Raw genomic sequence first — 18,216 nt, 5'->3', positions numbered from 1 at the left:
TTATCAGATTAGAGCTCTAAAAAGAGCCTGAAGATGAAAAATACAAATGAGATCCAAAACATACGAACATATATTTAAAACAAAAACGGCAGACTTAAGCGTTTTCTTCTGAAACCTGCGCCGAGCCTCAATATGTCATTTCATTACAATGACACGATGAAACAATGGATATTTATTAAATGTTCTAAATGCATGGATCGTGTGAATAAGTAGTACTTCTAACTCCAGTTCTTAACCTGCCTTAATATTGAAATGGTGCAAAGTCAGTTTCAAGACCGCCAACTTTGACATTTACTGTTTCAAGACCACTCATTTACTTTGGCTTAATTCATTTAAAAATATAAATTCAAGGACATCGCTGATAGCATTAAGGCTGTATATGCACACAGACGTCATAGCTGCTATACGTACAATGATATAAAGCCGTCATTGCTGCCATTCACACATCGTGATTACACGCCCTAGCCGGGCTGCACGCACGTACCACAAGGACATCATCACTGTTATACATACAGAGACGTCATCGCTGCTGTACGAACAGAGACGTCATCGCTGCTTTCTGTTGCCCGTAACGGACTGCAAAATTGATAATAAGCTGCTTTTCAAAGTATTGTTGTAATTTAAGAAAACTGTGTCAGTTATCTAACAAGAAGAAAACAGTGGCACTTTAACATTTTGTCGTAAAACCTCTTGCAGAAATGCAACGTCTGGCAAGGGGTATTCGTGTTAAACGAAAACGACAATTTGAGATATCCTCGCTGCTATTCGCAATGAAACGTTATTGCTGATATACGCCCATGGCTGAAACACACATGACTGGTGTTGCACCCACGCCAACATCATGTCGCTGCTATACGCGCTGAGACACATTGCTATATTTGCACAGTACAGAGACATCATCGCTGCTATACTATACGCACATCGCCGCAACACGCAGAGAAACTACATGTATACAGACATTATCTTTGCCGTACGCACATCGCTGCTATGCGTACAACGCTGCCGTTCGCACATCGCTGCTATGCGTACAACGCTGCCGTACGCACATCGCTGCTATGCGTACAACGCTGCCGTTCGCACATCCCATGCTATACGCACATCGCCGCAATACGCAGAGAAATTACATGTATACAGACGTCATCGCTGCCGTACGCACATCGCTGCTACGCGTACATCCATGCTATACGCACATCGCTGCCATACGCACAGAGACATCACCACAGCTTTGCAGTGCACAGAGTATTTGCTTTCGTTCAGCGAGAGTTAACATTTCCCGAGAACAATACAGGCTCACCAGTTCGCGAAATGAAAGATTGCATTTAAGTACACTTTGTCTTTGGTTTTACCTTTTTTAAAACAAATCTTCAATGTTTCAGCCAAAGTGGTTACGTCTGAAACGATTTTTAAAGCTTTTATCCGGGCGATACACATGACCTATACCACCTAGACAGCGTGTACGATTTTCCTAAATCATAAATCTCTTTGAAAATTTTTCATGTATATTCACAGGGAAATTGCCATGGCGATTGTTGTATATTTTGCTGAACAGTTCAGAGAAAGAAATGGTCACACCTGGTGATCCAAAGTGCGATCATAGGACTGACTGTTCCCATTTATGTCACAAATGACCCATCCCTCATATGCTACCATTTATCGAATCCTGTGGATTACTCTCGCCGTTTGTGTCAGACTCGATTGGACTCTCTGGTTTACGTTTTGTTCATATAATGTAGAACTGATTTCTGTGGTGAATTTACATGTCAGTACTGATTTACTTTTACTGTTTTCTACTTTGCAAGTTGAAAGTAATTTTACTGTATAACTTTCTTTCATGCATATTATGATAGATTACAGAGCCCTGTTGTTCATTTCTTCATTCATCAGAACTAAGCTTTAGTTTGAAGTCCTTGTCAAACAGTCTTTATACTAGCACTAAGTGAACCCTATCGTTCCCCTCCTGCATGCTGAAATTGATTCAATTATGCCATTCACCGTTTTGATGTTACAATACACAGAACCCTAAGATTTACTAATCAGTACATGAGAAATAAGTGAACTCTAGGCTTGTCGGTTTCCTTTTTTATGTTTTGACAGCTTAATTATAACAGCCGTTAGTACAAGTTAAAAGTTATCGACCTTGTCTTTTACAAAGAACGATACTCCTACTTTTCAAATACTGATGATTGCATTAATGAAGATAAATGTATGACCCGCTAGAAAATGCTATACCTCATTTTATTTACAAAGTAAGTAAGTAGGTGCCACAAAAGTACGATTCTAGCTCAAGAACTCGTAATGTGATTACGTTTTCTATTACATATTGCGATGATTGAAACAAGTCGACTGGTTTACAAATTTGTGGGCGTCAGTTACCATGTCAAAGTGTTTCAGTGACCTTCAAAGTTTGATATGGAGATAATTTCAACTTACCCTTTTCTGTTTATGTTTCACGGCTTGTTCAATCACCGGTAGTTCCAGACTATTTCTTCTCTTGTAAGGAGTCTTTGAAGACTCGTTACTCAGCACGAGAACCTGCTCTTTGGTATCGCGTATACATCCGAGTAGATCGGCTGCATATTCCTCACACTGGGTGGCTAGCTCGATGTACTGATTACGAAACTCATAGTCCCTTTCACTCAGTTCCTTCAACTTAGAACTTAATTGGAATGCTTCGGTAATTGGGTCTTTGCATGTAAGAGACATATACGACTCACTTGCAAATGCCTTGTATATATTTATTGTGGCCATCGAATGTTGAAGTGTAAATTTCTTTGTTGTATAACTATAACTTTCGGGATCTTCGATTGTAGCACCGCAGTTTAATAAAATTTGGATTATATCATAGTTGTTATGATGCGCTGCTAATATCAGGGGTGTCAGATCGGGATGAAAATCGCCGCTCAAGGAATGACAATAAAGGTGATCCTGAAAGATTAAAGAAAGATTAACCGCTTTAATTCAAGTACAACATAGAGTAACAAAATATATCAAGTGTCTTACCGGTGTAAACATGGACACATTTTACTCTTTCCCTTACAATGAGCAGAAGAGATTAAGAAATTTGACAAAAAGATATCTCGTCTTATCCGTATTTTTTCACTTTTTGCTGACAGTCACGTTCGTAAACGTCTATCGGCAGAAACTCAGTCTTGACTGTAATGGGAATTGTCACATTTAAACAATTGCATTTTTTAAATTCCTGCAAATTCCTCCTTTATAACTGACAAATGATCATAGTATTGTGAAGAATACTAAAACATCACAACTTAGGTAAAGCTGAACAACGTCATACTCACCGATTTATTATTCTTCTTGATATGTTCACATATCAGTTGTACAGGCCCTATGATTTGTTTATCGACAGCACGAAGCAGTGCATCGCCTAAATCAACGTCATGATCGAGTAATATCTCGATGACATCTGCAAATGATTACATTACTATATTTTAATGGAAATTTGACTGTTTTACCCTGCTAGGGCTGATACACAATTTTACAGCTCACGTACTTAGCAGAAAGCTACGGCAAAAGAAGGACCATAAGCCACAGTCTGATAGTGATTTATGAATCTCATGAGGCAGTAAACACTGACGTAGTCTACTTGACAATAAATTATGACATGGATCCTGCCCTTTGTGACAGTAAATGTTAACATGAGTTCTCTACATGGAAAGTACATATATATATATATATATAATATATATATATATATATATATATATATATATATATATATATATATATATATATATATATTTGTGTGTGTGTGTGTGTGTGTATTATATAATTACACCATAATAATAACAATAATTTCCCATGAGGACATCTGTATACTTCGATATATATATATATATATATATATATATATATTATATATATATATATATATATTCTGTATACTTCGATATACAAATGTGTGAGGGTGTGTGTGGGGGGTGTGTGGGGTGTGGGTGTGTGTGTTTATATTGGATAGGTAGGAATCACAAAAACACCAATATAATCATTTGAATATGAGGTGATTTTCAAAAAGTACTGAAATATTACATTTTCCTAATTTAACATTCACTTAGTGTCCGGTTTCCCTTGCAGATCTTGACAAGTGTACATGTTACTTATCATGAGAAAAGTAACGTTTCCCATACACTGTCTAGTCTACAATTGCGACAGTCGCTTCAGCATGCCACTCACAACAAGCTTAACACTGCACTACATACACATCACTAAAGTTTTCATTTGGCCTTTATTTTAATTTGGGAACTTTATGAAGAAACAAGTATTCTTTTCAAAATAAACTCTTCTTCTTCTCTCGATGTCAGTAATCACGACAACATTCCCTTTAGCATACAGTCTGTAGCATCTCCAGTGCAGTCTACTCTATCAACAAGTATGACACAATACAACAAACTTTTTCTTTCTTGGGAACTTTATGAATATCATCAACCAGAAAATTCTGAACACTCCTGCATGAAACTTTTTCCTTTTGTCTCATATAAATGAAACTTTCTTCCTAGGCACTTATCAAATACATGACACATCTACAAAATAGACTAGAAGAAAAGCGTTGATTTTACACATGCAAGTGCAAATCTCAATCACCACAGTACATTTTGTGCCATTAAATAACACGACCGGTGTTTTTAAATAATTCACTGTATTTTGGCACGTAATTTCCCGACGGCATCATGCCACGGCAACGGGTAAGTTAGCGTGGAGGAGACAGCGATATCTCTCTGCCTTCAAAATGTTTACTTTTCTAATGATAAGCAACATGTAGACTTGTCGAAAGCTAAACCGGACACTCGGTCAAATTTCGCTGTACTATACACACACACAAAAACACATACACAGATATATATATATATATATATATATATATATATATATATATATATATATATATATATATATATATTAGCCAGTCTCTCGGCGAACCTCAAAAAAGAGTGTTCAATAACCGAGCTACCTTGACTGAATACCTCCAGTCATTGTAGAGTTCATTAAGTATTCGCACAATGGTTTCCGTGGAAGTTATTTAACATATTCAATATTTTAATATAGTTATACTCCTCATCTTTAAATCTTAGCCAATTTCATAAATGAAGTTAGCCTTAAACAGGGAGATCTATTTACTTTACACTGTCTAGGGTTTGTTTCAGGCCAAAACAGTATCGAAAACTTTTTAGGGGAATGGTACATCTAAACCATTGTCCATCAAAACTTGAAGTATTCCATACTGTATATGGTTTGGTCGAAGACAGAAATACACCATTGTGTTCGATGAGTGCGTCTTATGATTGTCGCCGTATTGGATAAGATGTTGCTTGAATCCTTTGAGCTTTACTGTACATGTAGCTGAGAGAACAACACGACTTTATCTTATTCAGCATACAGCGATCTCTGTTGAAGTATGTAAAGGATCATTTCCCTTGAACGATTTAACAGCTGCTTCAAGTTAATTTATCTTTGCCAACTAAATACTATTAACCTGCCACTGCACTCAATAAAACTGTTATTAAGTTAAGCATGACTGTAGAAATGCCATCATCTGTATCGTTATGAAGTTAGGACCGGTATTTGAAAGTCAGGATATATGATTGCATGGATTCAGGGTCAATCTCCATTTGTCCATGCAAGTCATCGGGGAAGTGATCAATTTACCAAGTATGTACCATGTCTAGATGTTCTTTCCTATCTAACTTCACAGCAACTGCCGTTTATCATAACACTGAATGGCAGCATAGAGCCGATGCCCTGTGTTCTCCTTAGGTCAATCTGTAGCCTTAACATGGATAACCGCCTTTCAATATCACGCCGATAAACGTCCATATCCCAAGGTTAAATTTACTAAATAGTGAGTTAGTGACCGTTTTAGTGCAGTGTCAACATTTTTTCTTCCGATTTATATAGTGCAAATGTAGAACGCTATCAGACTGCTTCTGCAAGCTCTGGAGTGTGTGTATTACACATGTACGCACAGAGCGCGCAAGGCTAAACAAACTGACCAGTCCCTAACATCGTCTCACATACTGGAAGACAAAAAAAACCTGTTCTTTGGTTGTTAGAGTGCGCGTGCACTTCAGGCAATGAATTTAAGTTGGCGTGTTCAGCCGTAAGAAATTTAAGAAATGGTTGATAAAGGAAGAACTCACCGCGAAATAGGTAGTTCATATCAAAAATGTTTTGCCCAGGGCAAATGGTATCTCTGAACGAAGTGTAAGACGATGCTGTCTCAAACATGATATCAAACGCCTTCAAGGTCAAGATTTGGATCAGGTTGTAACGGGTGCAATTCATGAAGTGAGCCGGCATATGATTTAAAAACTATGACGGGGTACTCATATCATTATGCGGAGAACATCATTGCGTGCAAAGATTGACAGCTGAATTAATTAATCAGATAAAATTAAATGTGGATACCGCACTCTGATTGGGCTGATGGCTGTCACAATTTTTCACGTTCAAGCTTGCAACATTAACGGGAAGCGCGCAAAACTTCAGCAGCTCAGGTCAAACTGATTATATCGGACTTTCCTTTCCGGCGGCCGCAACACTATTGTTCTTTGTATGTTCGTTACTCGATCCATTGAACGAGTTGCCCGCGCAAATAACTGTCACAGTTTGATGCATTCCTAGGCCAAAGATAGATACTATCAGCTGCCACGCCCAAAATAAAATAGGAGAATAAGATATTTGGTGAATTGAAAATTGGAAAAACGGAAGTATGCATTGTGGGGAATAGAGTTTGTTAGAGGAAAATTTGAATTGCCGCAAAGAGCCATCCTCGCGGCAGTATACACCAATTTCCTATATTTCAATCTCAGCCAAGAGATTTTGAATTTAAAAATTGGCCTATAAGTTAATAATCAAGATGATGAAACCATTTGCAAATTGAAAATTAGCTCCATTTCGATTTTCGGTTTTGAAGGTGAAAATTGGTTTATTAGCTGGCCGAAATGTGCCACGAATTTTTAATTTATACTACTATTTTTTTTTCAAAACGAGTGAAGGACTGGTATTGCTCTGTAAACTGCATATCTCATGGCAATGTTGATGTTCTTTAAAATTTTCATAGTATGATCTAAGTCAGCCTGTTTCTAAACCTGAAAGCTTTGTCTATGACATCTGCTGAGTTTTTAGGTGATTTGGTTTCCCATGAGGCTTTGAGAGCCACAATACAAATATGCCAACGATTCCATCATGGTGGTTAGCCCTAATAATTCCATCATGGTGGTTAGCCCTAATAATTCCATCATGGTGGTTAGCCCTAATAAATAATTCCATCATGGTGGTTAGCCCTAATAATTCCATCATGGTGGTTAGCCCTAATAATTCCAAGCTTTTTTAAGCCTCAACCCCTTCATGATTAATTATAAAATTGCTTATCATTGCAAGAATGTTGTACTCCACACTACCTAATAGTAATTGTGTTGGCTATTTTATGGCAGCGACTGATATTATAGAGTCTTTGAATAAAATAATGTGAGCCTCACAGAATTGCACAGTGTCTCACTGCACAGTTTCATGTCCCTTGATCTGTCACCAACATGTCAGCCATGTTGTATTCAAAGAAACACCTGTACGTCAAATTAACTTCACAAAGGAAGCTGTACAATTTAAGTTTAAATGTATCTATCGCTCTAAGTGGGAAATTGGTTTGCTGGTATGAACACCTGCCATAAAATTGTTTTAATCGAGCAGTTAATAAAGGCCATATCGGACGCCTCTAAATGACAAAGTCACAAAGTTAACGAAGGTGTATTACATTAAAGCCCCGCTAGCTGTATCTTTTAGAATTATATTTTTATGATTTTACTTTCAAGCTAAAATAAGTATGTGATAATATACTAAATGTGTGTATACACTTATTATTAACTACCCGCTGGGAACGTATATACAATTTTGAACAGGATAAAGATCACACTGCGATTAAATGTTTGCTTAAACATTAAATCGTAGTCCCATGCGGAAAAGCAAAAACCATGGATACTGTGCACATCTGTACTGAAATCTGTACTGGAATCTCCACATAAACTGCACAGAGTAGAGTAGTCCAATGTAATGGGGTGAATTTTTTCAACTGTGACATTGTATGTTCTGTTTCCTTTGTAATATTACCAATTTTTGATAATGGCGGGAAATCAAATGACTATTAAAATTTAAATTTACTTGTCAAATGTTTCACAAAGGAATGGTTTCCTGATGCAGTAAAAGCCCATATCGCTTCAGAGGGTAGAATTCAGAGAAAACCAGGAGAGAATAGGAAGATATTTAGAGGTCAATGGGGGCTTTAACTACTGGACATAGTGGCATTGCCCCTTACTTGATTCTCTGATGTCTAAGTCCAAGCTAGATGGAGATTCACAGTACACTTACAGTTACGCATTCTTGAGTCTATAAATACACGATCAATGTGTGTCGTCATCATGAATTTACTTGAGACCTTGTTTATTTTCAAGACCTGAAATTCATCAAAATTTGATGCAGGAAGCAAGGTGTTTAGCGAATCCTAGACCGAATCTTCATTTATTTATCTACAAGTAAACGATATGGCCTTGGTATTTACAAGTCGTACGAGAATATCGCTTTTGCGAGGAACAATTTGGATGAGAAATTAAAATAAATACATTACAATGTCAAGACCAAGAACGGGAATTCCATAGAGGTACCTTCTCTGTTTAAGGTCATGATTTTAATATTCGAAAGGTATGATAAATTTCATTCAAACTAGAAATTTCTCTGTGTATAGGACACACACATCGTGTTTTAATACAACCATAGACTTTGTTATTCCGACACACTGCGCAGTGGTAGACTCAGTAATCAACTGTAGTTGCCCAGCAGGGGATTGGCTCAGTCGATTGCACAGTGATTCCGGTTAAGATGTAAAAGAGAATATTTCACTTTAAGATTTGTAAATACAGTATATAAACTTGAGCAATTCTTTAAAAGTGATGATAGCCTTTTTTATCAATACTGTGTAAGTTGTGGTAACAAATTACATCGTTTCTGTTGCAAGTACTGACGTGAGAAACGTTCGAGTGAAATTATGAGCTTTCTTACAACGTACTGTATCTGTGAAAGTAGAGCTACTTTCGTCGATTTCTTTCGAATTTTACTGCTAACTGATGATTACAGAACTAAGGACATCTTATAGAGTCTACATATTCTATTCCATGTCTTGTAGTCAATCAAATGTTGCCTACTGTTTGTCCAAAGGGGGTAGTTACAACACTTTAACTACGCTATACAGCCATCTACGATAAAAACAGTGGTTTATATCAATGTTTAATCCGGACCGAATAATCTTCAACTGCGGGCAATTAGGTTTTAAGGATTTTCTCATAAATTTAATGAAGAGTCGCGTTCGGTTTAAATAATGTTGATCATTTTGCGATTAAAGCAGGAAGTGTTGATTGATTTCATAATGAACGAATGAATGAATAACAGCGATTTTTCTTCTCTAGGTGTTTTCAATTGTTGTTCCTTTGTATAGTTGAATGTTGTCATAATCACTGAACTAAGCACGAGAGAAAAATATTCGCCTTCGGGTTTTCATTTAAAATCCGCTGACCCCAGACGTTTGTCGGCAGTTCATGAAAGAGACCCGTCAACTTAGAAATTTATTTTGCATTAATTTGACCATTGTTAAGATCAGTTGCACGTATCATGTCCGTGGGTAGTATTCGCTTTCTTTCTTTATCAGAGCAGTCATTTGCTAATCGTGTCTTCGAAGTAACGATATAATTTAAGCTTATATAAATCACCAAATAGACTTATAGAGATTTCTGTTTGCATATTAGTAAAGTTGGTGAAAAAATAGCAATGCCTACAAATATTCACAAAATGTACGAAGAAAACAAAACTCTTGTTGACCCTTCTCAAAATGCTAACGTAATCAAATACATATAAATACAAATACCTTAGATGCATTGCTATTCGTGTTGCATACTTCCATTATTTTGGGACATGTAGTTAGTTTCTCAGTCTTATTTTCTCCTAATGATATTTACTTCTCCAAGTCTGGAATAATGACACTATCTTCACCGCAGGGAGACTAAAGTTCACTCTACTCTGACCTACCAAGTCATGAAAACATCCCGTCTGTAAATAGTTGACCTGTTTCTATAGTACTTCAAAATCAGTCAATATCCAAGTCACAGTTTGCTTCAGGACTTTTGTCAATTAATTTTAAGTTGTATGATCTTACAATGTCATAAAGCTGAATACAAACATAGACATTAATCAGAAATAGAAGGGACAGTCATTATCGTAATTTCCTCTTACCGGTATTGGCATTTTCAACAGCAATGATCAAAGCTGTTCGTCCATTAGGATCCACGCAGTTGAAATCCAAACCCGTGGCATTTTCCAGTGCATACTTAATGGCTTTCTTGTCGCCCTTTTCTGCTGCGGATAGGAATAACCGTTCGACCGATCTTTTTATCTCAGCTCGTTTATCGAAGACCTCCATCATTTTGAATTTGACAATTGCAAGCAAACAAGTTTTGCTTTACAGTATTACACTCACGGTAGCACCGCCAACCACGCTAATTAGTTTAATTCTAAGATTTTCGTGTCATTTACAGGACCCTCTAACTTGTTGTAAATTTTGTTTTGCTTCTGCCAATGACAGGCGATGCTTTTCGAAAGAGTGGCGTGAGACGTAAAACAGGGCATCAATGAGACTACTTAGCAATATGCCTGGCTTATTTATGGATATCTGTCACAATTGTCACTTATCGTCATGATTGATAACCGTTTTAACTCTTTATAATTCACCACCGTTTCAAAATATCTGAAATTCATAAATAAGCCCGATGGGGCATTTTAGACAGTTGTATTTTCGGGAACAAAACCCATTGTACTTCGAAGGTACCGTTTTTACGTCGTCTCGGAGGTTTTACGTAGATTTAATATTTGAAGACTAATATTTATTTGTTCGGTCAAATATTGACTTTTTCTTTATGTATTAATCTACAAAGTCAAAATTGACTAGAGATTTCCATACAGTGCGTAAGTACACCATCTTAATCGTTTGTGTACATCAGTGCATGGCAACACGCGTACGAAGCATGACATTGTTGTAGTATGCACGGTTCCATACATCCAAGAATTCTTGCTCATTTTGAAGTAAGCAAAGTCATGACAGACAACAAACAAAAATCAGCTGCTGTTCATGTTTACTATGTAACTCGATTGGTTATTCAGGCATAACGAAAGTCTAGAGTATTCTTCCTGAAAAGCTAAGGTACTGATAGGAGCACTGACGATCAGTGTATGTGACACGGGCAGGCATTTAGCACTGTCCACTCATTATTGTGCCATAACACAATCATGTTATCATACGATTCTTTCGATGTAGTCGTGAGATTTTAGTTTTAACTGAAAGTTTAGTCAAAACAACTTGATATTTAAACCATGGTGACATAATTATCATAAACACGGTCCCTAATTAGGACCATGCTATAAACTAGCAGAAGCTCTCTGAAGCATGTTCTTTCAGCATGAATCATGTTGTGCAGACTTTCACGGTGAAAGACAGATATTTTTTCTGTATTGTTAAGAATTCATTATCCTATTTTCACAACGGAATCGCAAAGTATACCTCTTTGACCTCATGCAGATTTTTCATTTTTTTTTCATTTCTTATCGTTTTGTCTCCGAGCTAAATCAAAGGCCAACACTATCTTTAAGATTTCATTGACAAGTACTACTATATCCGTGTTGAAATTCCACAGCTATTTCGCAGCATTCTAGGAAAGGATAACTATGAAATATGTCATCTTTTCACATATCAAGGGTTTTGTATAACTTATGAGACAACAACAACCCAAACCACCACCCCAACCATCACCACCACCACCACCACCACCACCACCACCACTACTACTACTACTACTACTACTACTACTACTACTACTACTACTACTACTACTACTACTACTACTACTACTGATTCAATGTTTGTCAATGTTTGAATACGAAAACGATCAACGCAAGCCATATTTCTCGTGAATGTCCCCAGACTTTCAGAAAAATGTATTTATCTACTGCAGGCACATTGTGATGTAACTCCATGACTAAGCGATTACGATGAACGCCTTTACAATCCTCTGATACTAATAAAACCAGTTAATTTTTAACGTCTTGATTGTGTAGAAAAATGTCTTGATAACAGTAGAGGTGGAACTTAGGAAGGCTTAACGAAAGAACTTCGCAACATCTTCCTAGGGGGCGAGGGCTTTTATGCAATGCACGCTGAGTAAAGAATGTGAAACGTCATAGCAGTCAACGAAAGAATCACTCATATTCAACAAACTCTTGTGTCCATGAAAATGTAACAAGTCACAGTGAAAATACGCAGGAATGGATGAACCACAATAATACAGTGGAATCCATCGCATAATGTATATAAGCTGGAAATTTAGCATGACTTGATCTTAGTCATAACGTTCTAGAAAACATTTATAGGAGCCTCATTGAACGTTTCCTTACTTTTACATTATAGAGTGGTTCGGTATTTCACACTGTTAGCAATATAATTAAACACACGAGTCATAGACACGGATGAAAAATAAAATAAACGGATTAAACTCTGTCATCTATATAAAATTTCCATTTACATAATTTCTTAGTACATTGTTAGTGACACTTCTCATTCTTTGTATCACCTGTCTGAAAATCTTCCTTAAAGGTGGCAAAACAGAACACCCCTACTAAGGGCGATAACTGTATTGAATTAAGACGTTAACATTTTAAGAAATTAGTATTTTTATGTGAGGTATTTGCAGCTAAGCTATCTGTCTGTATCCCAGTGTGTTTTCTCTCTTCTATTGGAGGAAGTATTTGACTAGAAGATATACTATTCTCAGATGCACCAAGACTACAAGCTAAACAAACAAATCGAAATCAAGATTTGATAAAAACAAAACAAGGATAACATTTTTTGTCATTACAAATATTTAAGCGACCATGCACTTCGTAGTTTCAAATCAAACCCATCTCTCTAGTCGCTGTCAAAATACGAGAAATGCGATATTGATTACAAAATTATAAGGCAAAACTTTTGATAATATTTTAATATTTTTTCCGTCAATAGGTACGTCTTCTTCTTCTCCCTAAAACATATTGAAATTCAATTTTTTGAACGTTGTTAAATTACAGTCCGAAGTGAAAGTCAGCTGTCAAAGATAACATGGACATTACACACATAAAGGCTGCATTTGACAATTATATTATATCATGATATTGATGGCGCTAATATTGTGATCTGACTGGTCGAGACCTAAAATTATCTTGTTGCATTCGCAATATAGCACGGTTGGAACAGGCTCAGCCAGGGAAGAATTCCCTGTTTGACGTTTCATGCCAGAATTTCACTTTAATATTATGGTATAATCACCTTGGCGACAGTTATACCTCTAGATTATGACAGTTATACCTCTAGATTATGACACTTATACTAGATTATGACCAGTTCAATTAACATATGCACTCGCTATTACTCGTGCACACATGTCGTGAACTGGTGCTTTATTGCTTTAGTCAAACAATACACATGAATATACATGTAGATTTTGGACAAGAAACTACATTTTACACAGAGGGACACTCTTAAGGAAAGTACGTAAAAAGTTACTGCTGATGGAGCTTTAACGCGTCCTTCATGAACACTCAACGTCATCATTAGCTTCCCGTAAAAGAATAGGCATTACTATATACTTCATACAAGTGACAGGCATTTCGAGCCAACATGAAAAGTTTCAAGTAAATTCAACTTCTTAATCAAACTGAATGATCAAAGTTATCCCCTTTATCGAGGGTAGGTTGCTCTTTACGAGACCCAATCAGGCAATTCTTCATCGATTTCCCCCCTTTCATTAACTTTTTCTGAGATAAATTGAAACAAACCGATAAAATGACCAGTCCAATCATTATATATGCCATAGTTATATAGCAATTTCCTTCTTCAGTGATGAAATCTTGGCTGGGTTCAATATCACCAAATCCTATGGTAGTCAGTGTTATTACACAAAAATACAGGGAATCCAAATACGGCCAGTCCTCATATTCTTGAAAGCCTTTAGCCCCGACGAATATGTACAAGAGGACGATTATTCCAACCACAGACAAAGGAACATCATTTTCCTTAGTATTATTGTGTTGGGTATTTGCAGCTAAGCTATCTGTCTGTATCCCAGTGTGTTTTCTCTCTTCTATGTACATTTCACAAGTCAATAATTCTGATGATGTATTTTTACAACTGTTTAAAGCGGAGAAACATGAACTGCTTTTTCTTTGTTGACATGTTTCACATATGGATGGCTTGACTTCAGTGTTAGAACAGCTGCTGTCCACAGATGGTGTGTATACCGACACTTCTGTGTTCATGCAATCCAATTCTATACTTCTGTGACGTACGTTGTTTTTATCAGATGCAATATCCCCGCGTAGGGAAATGTGTGCATGATTGTTAGTCGCTATTTTATACTGGTTTCCATTTTCTGACAATTCAGTCTCCCCATCCGGAATATCTCTTCCAGTTTTCTTAGATTCTTTGTCTTCTGAGATGTCATCTATTGCGTAGAACTTACTACACGTACATTTTACAACATGTGTCATGTTATAACTTTGAAAATTTTTCAGGTTGTCATCATCATTGTCACAACTTGGCACTTGAAGTTCCAGGACGACATTGGCAACGTTCTCGGACTCTAAATGTTTAGAAATCGACGAAACAGACGGCTCATCATCTGCTTTCTTGACAGCGAAAGCAGAAGTATCTTCAAGTGGTTGAGGTCGCCGTTCAACGCAACTTCGTAAAGTTGGATATTTCCTGTCGGGCCAGATATACTTTAAACGCACGACGGCATATCGAAATGGCATTGCAATGACGTCACCAGCGGAGGAAAGAAACAGCAAATTAAGTGGGATACCAATCATAGCGTAGAATATGCAGAACATTCTTCCAGCGACCGTTACTGGTGCCATGAAACCATATCCTATCAAAAAGAATGAAAACAGTGAAAGCGGGTCGACTAGTAACTGTAGCCCTGGCATTTTATTTATCAATTCAAACTAGTTTTGTACGGTTTAATGGATTCATAAATTGATAGATAACTGCATCTTCTTCGGATACGAGTCATCATAAGAAAATCAAAGTTTGTTTTGTTCTCTAGCAGCTAGTAACTTTTGAGACATTACAAACCTTCGCTCTGTGTCACACGTAACTTTTCCAAGTAACAAAAAATACATATCGAGTTCTGTTAAATAGCAAATATACCATCATGTTTATTGAATGACTTTTTTACAGTTGGGGCTACAAGAGGTCACGAACATCGTATGGTCATCTAAGGCACACATGTGTAACATTTATAGCACGGACAACACTATGAAAACACTAAAGTTTAAAGTTCACCATACTCTCCATTTACGGTTAAATGTCTGGTGTTTTACACATTTCATAGGTAATCGAAAGTTTAAAAAACCCCTTGTCTCCAATAACTGCGTACCTTGCGTCTGTGTGTCCCCTTTTTCTAATCAAAACTCGTAGCACTGGCAGTGTCCACATTGACAACGTTGCAACGGTACGAGTTGAATTACTTCTGCACCAAAACTACAATTTGGAGCATGTAGTGAAATGATACTATTGTCATAAGCTCACTTTAACATCTGACACACTACAAGCTTATCATTCAAATTTCATACCATATATCGTTACCGTTCAAAATAATTTCCATTACAAATGTTTTGGTCGGGAGGAGAAAACCAATGACTTCAACTGATGACCCAGTAATGCATGCATACTGTTTCATGGCCCTTCAAAGTATGCTTGTTTGCATACGTGGCAAATGATGATCCTTTCCAAAACACTTCTGTCAAGCATATGATAGAATATGACCAGCTACGCTAGGATTTGTCGGTTAAAATATTCGCGGAAACTTTACAATGTGCTGTGCACCATACAACGCATAGTTAAGCTTATACAATAACAATATTGAATTTCGCGTAGAGGTCAGTCAGTTCATGACGTATACGTTATGGATTACAATACTAAACGATGTTTGAATCGAGACAGCACTTCAAATGAGGTTGAATGGTAAATATCGTAAATAATATCCATATTACGCCTGTCTTTAACAAAGCGTAGGTACAAGTATACCGCTCGATTTTGACCAGTTTACCACCTATGTGCACAAGCGATAGCTTTTATTTATCGCATTTTATAGAATGTATTGTATTATTGTATTGCTATTATATCATTATTATTGAAATTCTGGTGCGAATTGTGAAACGGGTATTTTTTCTAACTTACAGCTCGTAAGCGGCGTTCTAGCTGTGCTATATGACGAATAAATGCACTGCTATTTTAACATCTCTACCATACTGTATTCATCGATATACTGGTATGATATAATTTCTGTTATCTTCGTTGCCCAGTGAGTGACATGTCATTTCTCAAGAAATGGCACCTGGGAGTGAAGGGATATTTTTGTACGACCAGGGACACAGGCCGTATAATTCTCTCTAGATGACGTCTGTCCTTCAAATCTCATATCTATTGTGACTCACTTCAACAAACAAACGTTTGCTGATTTTGCTGGGTATACCAGTTATTATGACAGGATTACAATGCTATATATGGCATCTGTCCACGAATAGCTTGTTCCAATTATTTCGCATTAACACGCCGTAAGGGCCGAGCTATATCCACGACAAAATGAACGTAACGAATATTGCGATTTGTTTGTCGTTCTTTGTAATTCTGTCGATGTATGTGTTTCCATGTTGTCGTTGGTGACGTAGTTGTTAAACAACTGTCCTAACCGTTAAGTTTTCGAAACAACTCTTTCTAATATTTCGAAAGTGAAATTGAAAATATAGATAGGTTGTGTAAGCTTTGAGCGTAAAATTTTATTTGTACAAGGATTATATAGCAATGAACTGAAACCGGTTTAAAGTTGATTTTGAAAAGGTCCACTGACAATCCCTATGTAAATATGTAGAACTAACGCTACTTTAATGTATCTGCAAAATTGTCTGCGATGTTTTGCTGAGGGGGGACTTACAACTGCTGGAAATTTGTTACCAAACATTTACTATTCTCTAGAAATTTCTTGCGTTTTAATTTTTGAAACCTAAAAAATACATCCTTATTTAATGGACAGGCTTTGAGCATTTCGCGATCAAATAAAATTATTTTAAAGACATTACCTAGATTTAACAAATGAGCACAAAATGTACGTAGATCCGTTTAAAATATGTATAAAATGCGCTATTAAGAAAAGAGATATCCGCCTCCCTCTGTCCCTGCATCTCTCTCTCTCTCTCTCTCTCTCTCTCTCTCTCTCTCTTCATAGCTATTGACCACACACACACACAATACTCTAGAACAATTCATGCATGATGCATGTTACCTACCAATGGTGGTAAGCACGGTCACACAAAACAGACTAGTAGCTGACCATGTCCACAAATCTGGTCCAGTCGGTCCTTGTTCAGCCTTATAAGCCATGTGTTGAAATTCCCCTAGAATATCTTTGGCAATTTTTGAAAAATTGTCCGATTTCAAATCACACAGTTGACGAATTTGCTGAGTAACATTCGCTAATATTGCGTCAAAGTTCCTTTGTGCTTCATTAGGTGTCCCAAGCGTACCTTCTAGTTCATGGAAAATGTAAGTTCCAAGTATGAGATAGCCGGTTACTATGACGGTCAGAATTAAACATCCCCACACCTTACTGGATACTCTATTTTGACATTCAAGAACAGTTTTCCTTCTGATCGTCATCCTCGAAAAGCTATTTCTTTCTGACAGGTGTACTGCTGTGTCACAAACTGGTAATTTCAAAAGACGGCATTACGATCCCTCAACATGCTACGATATACACTAATGCGGGTTAAAAATTAATGTATATGTGTAAGTGAGAAGCTAAAAGTGAAAATACTAAATATAATCACCATCAGGCGCATACGTACATGTATTAATAGAGAAACATAACATCTCAACCGATATGACTAAACTGTAGTCACATATTTGTTTTATGTTATTGTAACGACTCTTTTAGCTGCTTAACATTTAACTTGCGGTCCACTCGTTTTACGTTCACAATTTTTCCTAAAACTGGCCAAAGGAAGAAATATAAGCAGCTAAATTTTATTGAATTTTATGTAATAAAAGGGAAAGTGATAAAGGGATGTTAGGTTGTCAGGCAT

The 18,216-nt window shown here is 36.8% G+C and overlaps 2 protein-coding genes across 2 annotated transcripts in view; both read right to left on the bottom strand.

Moving 5' to 3' along the window:
• Window positions 1-10,558, bottom strand: part of LOC139132751 (short transient receptor potential channel 4-like) — a 39,956-nt gene extending 29,398 nt beyond the window's left edge. Inside the window, exons 1-3 of the mRNA XM_070699017.1 lie at window positions 10,285-10,558; window positions 3,297-3,421; window positions 2,431-2,925 (exon numbers count right to left, since the gene is read on the bottom strand). Coding sequence (XP_070555118.1) covers window positions 2,431-2,925; window positions 3,297-3,421; window positions 10,285-10,474 — 810 coding nt within the window. The 5' untranslated portion in view covers window positions 10,475-10,558. The remainder of the gene's footprint in view (window positions 1-2,430; window positions 2,926-3,296; window positions 3,422-10,284) is intronic.
• A 1,090-nt stretch (window positions 10,559-11,648) lies between these two features.
• LOC139132750 (potassium channel subfamily K member 18-like) lies at window positions 11,649-17,895 on the bottom strand. The gene is made up of 2 exons (XM_070699016.1): window positions 17,422-17,895; window positions 11,649-15,002 (listed from the first exon to the last, which is right to left on the bottom strand). The coding sequence occupies exons 1-2, from the start codon at window positions 17,789-17,791 to the stop codon at window positions 13,786-13,788; spliced, it is 1,587 nt and encodes a 528-aa protein (XP_070555117.1). The 5' UTR covers window positions 17,792-17,895; the 3' UTR covers window positions 11,649-13,785.
• Between the last annotated feature and the right edge of the window lie 321 nt (window positions 17,896-18,216).

Source organism: Ptychodera flava, chromosome 5 (genome assembly GCF_041260155.1).
Source record: "Ptychodera flava strain L36383 chromosome 5, AS_Pfla_20210202, whole genome shotgun sequence".
Taxonomy (NCBI): Eukaryota; Metazoa; Hemichordata; class Enteropneusta; family Ptychoderidae; genus Ptychodera; species Ptychodera flava.
Note: the sequence above shows the minus strand (reverse complement) of the source record. Positions and strands in the feature narration are given on the sequence as shown.